The sequence below is a fragment of the Rhipicephalus microplus genome, chromosome 6, assembly GCF_043290135.1.
Source record: "Rhipicephalus microplus isolate Deutch F79 chromosome 6, USDA_Rmic, whole genome shotgun sequence".
Classification (NCBI taxonomy): domain Eukaryota; kingdom Metazoa; phylum Arthropoda; class Arachnida; order Ixodida; family Ixodidae; genus Rhipicephalus; species Rhipicephalus microplus.
Window position 1 is genome coordinate 167,300,144 of NC_134705.1, and position 12,394 is coordinate 167,312,537.

The 12,394-nt window shown below is 42.5% G+C and overlaps 1 protein-coding gene across 1 annotated transcript in view; it reads right to left on the bottom strand.

The window, feature by feature from the left end:
• Positions 1-12,394, bottom strand: part of LOC119167929 (uncharacterized) — a 105,429-nt gene that overhangs the window by 10,121 nt on the left and 82,914 nt on the right. The window contains exons 3-4 of the mRNA XM_075866971.1: positions 3,067-3,153; positions 1,891-1,986 (exon numbers count right to left, since the gene is read on the bottom strand). Of these exons, the coding sequence (XP_075723086.1) occupies positions 1,891-1,986; positions 3,067-3,153 (183 nt within the window). The remainder of the gene's footprint in view (positions 1-1,890; positions 1,987-3,066; positions 3,154-12,394) is intronic.

Sequence of the window (12,394 nt, forward strand, 5' to 3'; positions counted from 1 at the left end):
AGTGATAATTGAACCGAACCAGGAAAAGCGGCCCAGTTTCGCTGTTCCGTCAATCTTGGCGTCGTTTGTATGAACTAGTCCTAATCTAATTGTGACTAGTCTCACAACACAATTTAGAATAGCTGGAAGGCATTCACTGTTAAGCAGTATAATATTGTGCATAATCATTAAAGCAAAATTAGCGTTGCATTTTGTGGAAAGAACTGTTTGGTTAATTGAAGAGATCTTTTACGCGAAACAAATCGTGTGCAATCACACTACGTAAGCTGACTTGAATTTTCGTGGTGAGACTGAATATTAGACATTACTTTATCAATTTGTGAAATAAAGTATTTCCGGAGGCAATCGCGTAATTATCAATTTGGAAGTATGGTGAAAGTGGGAAGTAACAAGGATGTATTGGTAACTAGAGCATTGGAAATGTAAATTTGTAATGCCTAAGTTCTAATGTATTTTGGCAAGAACAATGGCGTGACTATAAATACAAACTATTGTGAAAGAACAATTTTGAAATCAAAGCATCAACCGAACTATCACCACAATATACTTCAACATGCTGGCTTTGTAATTATATAGAACGCTTTCATTGTTTCAAATTTAAAATGTCCATGTATGTTATGCCCCAGGTACATTTTAATGTTGAAAATCAAATATGTTTTTTAGCATTAGGCTTGATTCAATGAGTCAAACTTGTGTGCGTTTTGCCACGAGGGATTGAAAAATTGTTCTTGAGCGTAAACACATATTATGTGTTGTCTCCGTTAGGATGCAACATTAGCAGTGTTGTTCAGATTATGTAAGAGTAGGAGTACACTTTGTCTTGTGTTTAGTAGGCTAAAAAGACGCAGACAATACGTATTGCTCTTGATATGATTTCTACGGTTTGATCACATAATATACTATTTTTTGCAGCATAGCAGCATCGGACAAGTAGCATCCCCCCCCCCCCCCCCCTTAGGTTCTTCACATTGTTTCCACACAACGCTCGCGCTAACATGCACTTTAACTCCTTCATGCACAGAACTCCAATTTAGGCGGGAAAGAGAGTTTTATGTAAAAAATGGCGAAGTAATTTGCAGAAAATGATTGTCTCACAAGAAACAACATTTTCATAATTTTAGTTAAAAAATATGAGCTGGTCACCTCAGGTGGCCCTCTCGTATGTTTTACCACCAAGCAGTAAGGGTTTTCTGGTCACTTTGAGTGAAAGCACAGCTCTTCATTTTTATAGTCCTTAGCGTTAGCTACTGACCTGCATTCTTTCCGGCACTATGCACATTGTAGGAACAGCACATAATATCTACAAAAATATCTCGGGTTCACCGCCTATAGCACGCCTTAAAGATGACGGCAGCCCGACGAGAGCGAACGCAGCATGTCACATTGAAGCCATAACGAAGTAGCGTCACCTGCGTCAGATTGCCGAATGCTTTAGAATATGCCTCATTTACAATCTGACGTGCACGTGTTTTAAGAGTACAAAACTAAAAAGAAGGTGTTTAACTGTGGTGACCACCGTACTGGAAAGATTTAACAAACCTTGAAAGCAATATTTTTCTTGCAAATAAGAGAAATTATTAACATGGGCTGATAATTTTTTACCTCACAATGCAGAAGAACGGCAACAACCATGCCTAAAAACTCATACTTCAAAATAATCTTTCCATATCATTCCGTGTCAACTTCTAAAAGTAGATTTAACCCATTAAGCTGAAGCCATAATGAAAAAAACATCAAGTCAAGTATTTGTAGTTATTATTTGACGCACTGTGGATATTTATGCAGCGATCCGTTAACGAAACATCGTTCTCTTTTTTAGGAGCAAGCCAACGAGAATAATTAAATGCACACTTCCAAGAGGTCTTACTTAGTCGATGTAAGAGTACTCACTGCACTCTATCAGCTTCCCTCTGGGTATTATAAGGCACGCCAGCTTTTGTCCGATGTTGCACTCTCTAGTTGTGTTACACAAGGCCCCGAATAGTTCTGGAAATGTTTATTACACATAATGTTTATAAAATGCAAGGCTGCTTTTTGTGAGCTCGACCACACACGAAGAAGCAAGGGAATCGTGCACAATACTTGCAGGTCATCCAACATATATATTTCAAGAAATAGTAATGTGATAACGGTTTAGAAAACTGTGGCTAACAATAATATACATAGGACATTTCTGAAACAATAATTAAGCCGAAAGACGTAAAATAGATGGCACGTTGAGTCGAGTTTTATTCATTTACCACACACAGTTTTCAGCAAGTGGTTGAGACGTGGGAAATATGCTGCATGAAACAGCTTCACAATGTTGCACGTCCGAGATTCGCCGGGACGTTGCGCATTGCAAGCCGTTTCATGACATTTTCATCTGCTATGAAGAACATTATGAAACCTTGCGGTCAGGGCTAAAAAAATTTGGTAGCTGTAAATCTGCAAGAACCACATATAAAAAGTTTCTAGGTGCTGTTAGCGTTTTTTAGTATTTCTATTTTCAACTACAAAAGTACTTGTATAATTAGAACGCTTAACACAGAGACCAATAAAATATCCGTAGTACCGATTGTTAGCTAACTGGCATGGTTAAAGTTGAAAATTTACGCTTATTTTAAAAGAAACATTCATATGTACTTTCTAAAATTCTGTGATAAATGACGAGTCTTTGATCACTCTTTTCGAAGGAGTAACGAAGAGTAATTTCTGAAAGAGCAATGACTTAAATCATACATTTATAAAATATGTTCTGTACGTTCCAAATGAACACCACGTAAGAAGAGTCATTCCAGCAAAGTCTATTGATGTTTGATCTCTCAATGCGTCATGGGTGGTAAAAGCTAGCAAAACGAAAACAATAAATTCAAGTGCAGTTAGCCGGCCACAGCGTCACTACTGATGGTCTGCTGAGTAATTGCTGCAATGGTTCTTGCAAATTTGCCACCTATGAACGCTGTGTTGGGAGACCTCAGATAGGTTCGACGCTTAATCGAATAACATTGCTAACATAAAGCGGATGTTTCAAGGACGTGAACATAATAGAAAGCGTGGTAATAAAGTTTTCCTTGGCGTACTTACTTGGTGTTTTAGGTCGTTTAATCGCAGTAGCAAAAGCAGCGAGGATGATAAGTAAAATTCCCAAGCCGATGTCATCCGGTGCCATGGCTGAAACAAAAAAAAAAGTAATTTGCTTACGCTACATTTTCTTAAGACGCATTGGTTGTTAAATATCAGGTTCAATATATTTCCTGCGTCATCGTGTGCACTAGTTTTGGAGCAGCATAACTTTAAGCATAAAATTGCGTCAGTAGCGCCTGAACAAAACAGAAACATTCACAACTCTGTAGCTGTTCCTCACATTCTTGATACTTGAGCTAGATAAAGCATGCATTCGAGATACTTAGTGAATGTACTATAAAAAGCATCATGGCCAACACGCTACATACAGGATGGTGGTAGGATTATACGATCACTTACACGAAGGTGTTTCCGCAATTTTAGGGCGTATGAGTAAAAAGAAGCACGAAGTTTCCGAGCAGCTAATCAGGAAACAGACATTGTTCGAAACAATTGCTCAAATACTGTATAACATTGGAATTACACCTGTGACTGCGAAAGCGGCCGACTACTTTATGCTAAAAGATGTGAAGCGTCTCAAATGTATAACTAACAGAAATTACACTGGCAGTTGCATAGAAAACTTCTAGACTGTATTATTCACGGACTTTAGTGCTCTGGAAATATAGCAGAAATAAGACGGACAATGCCATTTCATTCCGAATTCAACACCGTGCCTTCAACAACATAAAAAGATCGAGTAATTACACTCAATTGGCTGAGCTACGACCACCTTCGCGGAAGGTTTCTTGGCAGAATAATACCATTTGTTCAAACTGAAGTCGTTTGTTCTAGCCTGCATGCTTCGTTCCCTTCAATGATGGCGTGTGATTTTTTCTTTAACTCGCTCCAGCGTTGCCGCGAACAGGAATAACTCAATGAAAATTTTGACTTTTCGCTCATAACCTAAGGTTCTGTGTAATCATAAGATTTCAATTTCAGGCAATAGCATTATGTTCACTACCTTCCCCATTTCTTCTAACGTGCTTTGTTTTCCAACGCGCAGTCCAAGACATGCTCTGAAAGGCAATCTGAACTTACCAAAATGTTATAGCATATACGGTGAAAGAGTGATTGAATTCAATAAAACTAAAATCTGGAATATTCCACCTCTAAAGGTGAAAACGTCACGTAACTTCAAGCAGCACCGGTAATTCTTTTTTCTTGCGAATCAGAACCCCTTACGTAACTGCATGCTATAAGTATTCAGGTGCACTTCTTTAAAAGCATTGTTCGTTTGCTTCCCTGCTATGGAAACGCTCACGCATTTAATTTCTCGGCTTTATCATGAACCATTCGTCTACGAAATTCGCTTTCAAATGACAATGTTGCGCAAGCAGATAAGGATAAATTTAGACAACTCTTCACCCTACAGAATTCATTGCCACAAATATTCACACTCATTTTTTTTTGCGAAGTTCCGCGCTACGAATTCTTTTCTTCTTTGTCTTCTTCTTTCTATGAGTGCACAAGTGATGTACATTTTTTGTACAACTTGCGTGGCGGTCTTTTCGCAAACATGAGTATTATTTTTTCATCCCTTTCTGAGTATTGTTTTCTCAGTATTACTCAGTTAGTTATTAGTTAGTGGCTTATCTTTACTTTTCCTTAGTATTGTTTTGATATTATTGTGCTGTTAGTAGTTGGTGTTATTATTAGTATTATTTTGCTATGTAATTCAATTTGTTTCACCGTTTCGCAAGTACGTTACTGTTGCACTTTTCAGACTCATGTATTGCATTCTTTTCCATTTGTTTTGTGATGCTCCCCTTACTCAATGCTCCCCGAGGAGCCTGTAAGGTACTTGTAAATAAAATTATGTATTTGTATACATATCTCTAAAATATTACATTGACTTGATTGTTTATTATCAACACTGGGCCGGATAATAGCCTTCTCAGGCTATCTTTCTAGGTATCTGTATATGCAATATTGTAAAAAGAAATCAAAATTAAATCACTAGCGAAAAAAAAAACCCACATATGAAGAAATATGTGGGTGCTTCATATGTCATATGTGGGGGCTTCTTAGTGCTTCATAAAGAAAGCAACAGAATACCAATCAAGAAGGGTGTAAGGCCGGGGGACACAATCTCCCCAATGCTATTTACCGCATGCTTACAGGAGGTTTTCAGAAGCCTAGAATGGGAACAGTTAGAGATAAGAGTTAATGGAGAATACCTTAGTAACCTGCGCTTCGCCGATGACATTGCATTGCTGAGTAACTCAGGGGATGAATTGCAACTCATGATTACGGAGTTAGACAAGGAGAGCAGAAAGGTGGGTCTTAAAATTAATCTGCAGAAAACGAAAGTAATGTACAACAACCTCGGAAAGGAGCAGCGCTTCGAGATAGGTAATAGTGCACTTGAAGTTGTAAAAGACTATGTCTACTTAGGGCAGGTAATAACCGCTGAGCCTAACCACGAGATTGAAGTAACTAGAAGAATAAGAATGGGGTGGAGCACATTCGGCAAGCACTCTCAAATTATGACAGGTAGATTGCCACTATCCCTCAAAAGGAAGGTATATAACAGCTGTATTTTGCCGGTACTTAGCTACGGAGCAGAAACCTAGAGACTTACAAAGAGGGTTCAGCTTAAATTGAGGACGACGCAGCGAGCAATGGAAAGAAAAATGGTAGGTGTAACCTTAAGAGACAAGAAGAGAGCAGAGTGGATTAGGGGACAAACGGGGGTTAAGGATATCATAGTTGAAATAAAGAAGAGGAAATGGACATGGGCCGGGCATGTAGCGCGTAGACAGGATAACCGCTGGTCATTAAGGGTAACTAACTGGATTCCCAGAGAAGGGAAGCGGGTTAGGGGGAGACAGGTTAGGTGGGCAGATGAGATTAAGAAGTTTGCGGGTATAAATTGGCAGCAGCAAGCACAGGACCGGGTTAACTGGCGGAACATGGGAGAGGCCTTTGTCCTGCAGTGGACGTAATCAGGCTGATGATGATGATGATGATGATGATGATGAAGTCATCACTTTTGTTACTAATTTGTGCAATAACAAAAAATCCACGCATTGCCACGAGTTGAATGAGGGCAAGCGGGTGAAGTTAGGTCCTAAGCTGCATAATTGAAGCGTTTAAGTGTTGATTGGAATTGAGGTGATCACGCTTTTTCTTTTAAGGTTACTGCAGATACACATGTATTTACAAGTCATAAATTTTGTTTTGAAAGTGAAGCCAGTATGTGTTGACAGACTGTTTTAAAAAGCCAGAAGAAATAACTTCCAGAAAACTATTCCAATTAAGTGGCGTAGTGGCGTAGTGGCTTTATCGTAGAGTTATGGTTTGTGCACCTTTGCAGTGTGCAGTAATTTTCGATTAACTAAAGCATGAATGGCAAAGCGATCACTTAGGCAAGACATGACAGTAACAAATAGAAATGTGTCAGAATGAGAAGTAAGCATGAGGTCAGGTGTATTAGATGATTTTAGGCTTTTAATATTTCACCTGTTAACAAGGTACGAGAGTCTGAGCATAACACTGATGGTGATGAAGCTGATTTGGGTAGCGTTCACCAATATGGACGCGTCATGGTTAGATCAATCTATGCAGCGAGAAGCGAAGCCACCAAAAATAATGATGGGGCATGGCAATGTCATCTTATGACAGAATAGAGCCTCTCATCGAAAAACGCCAGGCTTTCGCGGAAACAGCATCACAGTCAGAGCGAAAGCTAGAATAGCGGCCTTTCAGAGCCTTTTCTAAACACTCGTTGGGTAAATGCTGCAATCACACTTGCTTGGTACCCCCACGGCATTAATATTAAAAGTTTTTGGCTAGTAGGCCGGAATTTTCAAAGCTAGTTTTCGTCATATTTGCAAGATGTTTCAGCGCGCGAACAAAGGAAAAAGGACAGGGTAGACAGAAAGAGCGCTTTTCGTCATTCTTCCGAGAAACGTGGTGTCCGCTAAACACTTGCAAGGAATGTTATGCCAATTGCTCATGCAGTGGCTGACTACAATAAAGAATTGAGTCTTAATTGGGTATCCACCACAGTTAATAGGTGAACAAAAACAAGCTTTTGTAATAGGTTGGAGCATTCGACAACCCATTCGTTACGCTATTCGCATTGTGCGATGACTAGTTGTTTCACTGTCTTTAAACGCTTTAAGGCCAAACCTCATAAGCGCAAAAATGCACGCGACAGCGACAAGCGACGCGACGTAGATCGGCTTCGCGCGATCAGTCGCTAGCGCAGGCAAACCTCATTCACGCGACGGCTTCGGCGAGCGAATTCCACTGTTGCTGGCATGAGGCCGTCTACACGCACCAAGAAAACTGCGTAGCGAGCGGTATGCAATTTAAAAATAAAATATAATGTTGTGTAATGAAACGGAAAGTGTTTATTATTGCCTTGCAGCACTTTTTTATATGCACATGTGTAATAAACACTGCGTTATTTCTTGTTGCGCATACGTGACTCGGGCAGGGTCACGTGCACCTATGTAGTCTTTGTCTTTTCCGGTATTTCGCTATTGGCTGCCTGAGCCCAGCACTTCCGGGCGACGAGCGACGGTTTCCAAATCTGGAGAACCGAGCGATCGCGCGAAAACGAGCACGCGACACGTCGCGCGAACGCCCTGTTTCGTCGCTCATAGCGTCACTCGTCGCTGTCGCGTGCATTTTCGCGCTTATGAGGTTTGGCCCTTATGTGTCATATTAACGCAATTACTTTCCCAAAATGAAGCCTGCCTAAGGCAAGTTTGACAACAAGAGTCAAAAATCGGCGTAGCTCAGTGGTAGAATACTGGTCTTGCACCAAGCTAACACGGATTCGAGCCCCGATGTGTCATTGGTGTTAGGTTTTTTTTCTAACTTCGTGCGATGTGGTTACGGACACCAGCGGTGGCGGCGGTGGACAACTATGGCGGCGCGTGAGCCGAGTTGTGATCTAATAAAACCTTTCGCTGTAAAACAGCTACAAACATCATGCCAGCATCAGGCATCAGAAACCACCAATTATGATTTGTAGGTAGAAGGCATTACTTAAAATAAACACGACTTCTAATACCGTGCTCACTTTCATTCGGACTCACTGGAGACGTTCTAGAGCGCCCCTTCGAACCCCACCTCTTTTTCGTTAGGGTAAGAGAGAGAGAGTGAGAAAAGAAAGGCCGGGAGGTTAACCAGATATTGGCATCTGGTTTGCTACCCAGCGCTGGGGGTGGGGAAGTAGGGGCAAGAAAGAGGGGTTAGATAGAGAAAAAAAAACGTACGCGCACTCATAAAAAAAAAACGAGAACGCACACAGGAAGGGCATCCCAGCTATAACCGTTCAGCAAGGCCGGTCAATCGCAAAAAGTGCAGCAGCGCTTTCAGGGCCCCTTTTCTGTGAACTCGCATCCTGACGATACTGCAGAATTTCCTGCTCCGACAGAGGCTGATCATCTAATTTGTTGAGTTCCCTGCGAAGGCATAGTCGCCGCCTACTATACGCTAGGCACTCACAAAGAACATGCTGAATGGTTTCCTCCTTGCCACAGTGGCCACAGGCTGCGGTGTCGGCCATCCCAATGCAGAAAGCGTAGGCGTTGGTAAACGCAACGCCCAACCACAGCCTACATAACAGGGTCTGGTCTGCTCGGCGAAGCCTCGACGGGACTTGAAGACTTAGCGTAGGGTCAAGCGAGTACAGTCGGGCATGCTTGAAGTGCGGCTCATTCCATTGCGATGTGGTTTGCCGGCGAGCAATTCTGCGGAGCTCTCGTGCAGCATCCGTCCTAGAAAGTGGTAGTCGCAGTTTATGATCTTCTGTGTGGGCTGAGCGGGCAGCTTGATCGGCCCGTTCATTGCCAATGATTCCACAGTGACTGGGCAACCACTGAACTGTAATTTGGTGCCCTTTCTCAGTCAGGTGGTGTATAACCTCTGCTATTTCTAGTACCAGCTGCTCGTTTGGTCCACGGCGTAGGGCTGATAGTAGAGACTGCAGTGTCGCCTTCGAGTCGCAGAAAATAGTCCACTTGCATGTAGGTTCATCAATTACAAATTGCAACGCGGCACGATGTGCTGCCAATTCTGCTGCCGTTGATGTTGTTGCATGAGATGTCTTGAATTTAATTGTCGTGGCCAACCTTGGTATCACTACTGCTCCTGTAGAACTGTCCGGCTGAACCGATCCGTCAGTGTAGATATGTGTGGAGTCTTGGTATTTCTCATACAAGAAAAGTAGTGTGAGCTGTTTAAGAACCGGTGGCGACAAATTGGCCTTTTTCTCGACGCCAGGTATGTTAATATTAATCTTTGGTTGAGCGAGGCACCATGGCGGAGTCACAGGTCTAGCGGCAGGAGAGAACGAAGTTTGGATCGACTCACCATGTGCGGTCACTGTTTTGCAGTAAGATGTGCATGGTCGGACCACTGGTAGAGAGGCTAGGTGATGTCGAGGGGTTCGAGCAAGGTGTCGTATTTGTGTCCTCAGCACTTCCACATTCATGTGGGTCTTGATGAGGTTGTCCCTTGTGATGGCGATAGTTGCCGCTGTTGACGCACTTTGGGGCAAGCCTAAACATATGCGGAGTGCTTGAGCCTGGACACTTTGAAGCATTCGTATGCTTGTTTTACTTGCGTTGGTTAACGCAGGTAGGCTGTACCGAAGGAATCCAAGGAAAAGAATCCTGTATAGTCGCAACATAGCAGTTGTGGACATTCCCCAGTTCTTTCCAGCGAAGAACTCTAACAAATGAAAGATGCCTGTCAATCGCCTTTTCATGTATGATACATGTGAGCTCCATGAGAGGTCTCTGTCCATTATAACACCTAGGAACTTGTATGATCGGAGGTGACGTATCCTTTCGCTGTTTATCAGAATGCTGTAGTTATGCATTGGTTTGCGTGTAAATGCCACTAGTGCACATTTCTCAGAGGAAATTTCGAGACCTCGTTGACTGAGGTAAATAGCAACTTGAGTGGCAGCTCTCTGAATTCGCGCTCGCAGCTGTAGACGTGTTACTGCAGACGTCCAAACGCAGATGTCGTCCGCGTACATTGACAATCTGACAGTACTTGGCAGATGCTCATTGAGAGCTATTAGCGTCAGGTTGAATAGCACAGGGCTAAGTATGCCACCCTGGGGAACACCACGGTGGCTGTAATGTAGCGAAGTGTCACCATGCTCGGTTCGTTAGGGTAAATATGTCGAAAAATGCTAAGACCTGAAAATGCTGATCGAATTTCAGAGTTAATAATCGTCGAGTTAAGCCATGTTTTAGTTAAAACAACATAGCTGGTATCGGTATTGTCTGTTGCCTATGGGTAATATTGACCAAATTTTGATATTATTTTAATTTAATTTCTTTAATATGATATAGAGAGTTCTTATAGCGATAAGTCTGGTGCATTCAGGCCAGTGACTCTGCTGGAACAAAAATATTGAAGGGATTTTTTTTTCAATATATATATGTATGTGTGGGTAAGTAAAAAATTTATTGACCTTTTTTATTATACTTCTTAGTATTGCGAAGCTAAGCTTATATTTATGGGCATCATTTTTCTACGTGATTGTTCTGAAATCCACTTTTTCACACATTTAGCACGTCTAAATCAACCCAGAAAACAATCCTTGAGTGACCCAAGCAAGAGAAAGTGACCGGAGAGCTCCGTCTCGACTGTAGGGAGGGTGTCCCAATAACTAAAATTCAATCTTGCCTATGAATTAATTTGTGTGACGAGCCGTGTGTGGCCATGCGTTTTCGTGCAATAACAAAACTTTCGTCGAGGACAAACCACAGTTTTTGGCTTAAACTCCGCGTTTTTGAGCCACAAAAATGCAGTTTTGCGTCCTGTAGCACCCCTCTACCATAATGCCAGGGCAGCCTGTGGTCAATGTCTGCACCGTCGACATCCTCACGCTGCAGGGAATAGTCACTGCTCGTTGTTTCTTCTTTGTGTAAACTTCTAATGTATAATATCAGGATGTATTAGCAAGAGATGGAAGAAAAGTACGGTAATTCAGTTCAAACTTTCAGAGAGAGAGAGAGAGAGAGAGAGAGAGAGAGAGAGAGAGACAACACAAGAAGAAAGGCAGGAAGGTTAACCAGGGCTGAGTTCTGGTAGGCTACCCTGCACTGGGAAAGTGAGAGGGAAATGAAAGTCATAGAGGAGGAGGAGGGAAAAGGCCACTGACTGGGTTGACGCGTAACAGTTTCACCATCAGAAACGATGAGACAGGCCAATGTCTTTGAGAAAATGCAACAGTGCTTTCGTTGCCTTTCGGAAATGGGATGGGCAGTGCCATGGTCCTAATACTTTCTCGACAGCGAAATCATTTCTGTCCAGTTGATTTAAAACACTGCGCAGGTGAAGCCTCTCGTTTGTGTATGCTGGCCAGTAACATGAGATGTGTTCAAAAGTCTCATCGATGGTGCATTCGTTGCACTCCACGCTGTTGGCCATCATTATTTCAAAAGAGTACGCATCGGCGAAGGCTACGACCAGATGCAGATGGCACAACACTGTATCTTCCTCCCTATAAAGACCAGAGGGCAGCTGCAGTCATAGAAATTGGTCGAGAGAATATAGTCGATGATGTGCGAACTGTGATGACTGCCACTTCTAGAATGTCATGTTCTGCGCCAGCTTACTTAGGTATCTAGCCGAGTCAATCCTAGATAAAGGTATGGCCACAGGGTATGTTTGTACGTGTGCATTTCTGGCTGCTTCATCGGCGAAGTTGTTGCCGAAGATACCACAATGACTTAGTATCCACCGGAACAAAACGTTGTGTTCTTGTTAGGTCGCATAGTGCAGCATTTCTCTGATCTCCCATACCAGTTGTTCGCATGACCCGCGACGAAGAGCCGATGAAAGACATTGTAGAGCCGCCTTGGAGTCACAGAGTACTGCCCATCGATTAGCTGGTTTCTACGCTTTCTACGCTGACAGAATCGACGTATACACGGATGGATCTACCACCCAGACCAGCTCCACCAGCGCCACCGTCATTCAATCGCGACACATGAACATCACTTACAAACTTTGTCACGTGAGCACACCGACTGGTTTAGAAATTGTTGCCCTGCGAGGTGCCATCGATAATATCAAACTTTCAGGGAGATGCCACAACACCATAGCAATAAAATATACAAGGGCATACTACAAACAGTACAATATCAGAGAAGTTATGGCAAAACTGAAGATGATTTCAAGTTGTCTTCGCATTACACTATATGCCCTAGCACTGTGGTCAGACCAAGAAACAATGGTGGTAATGGAAGATTCGACCCGACCTATTCTTTCTCCACATTGTAACCGGCTGAAAACACGACCCCGA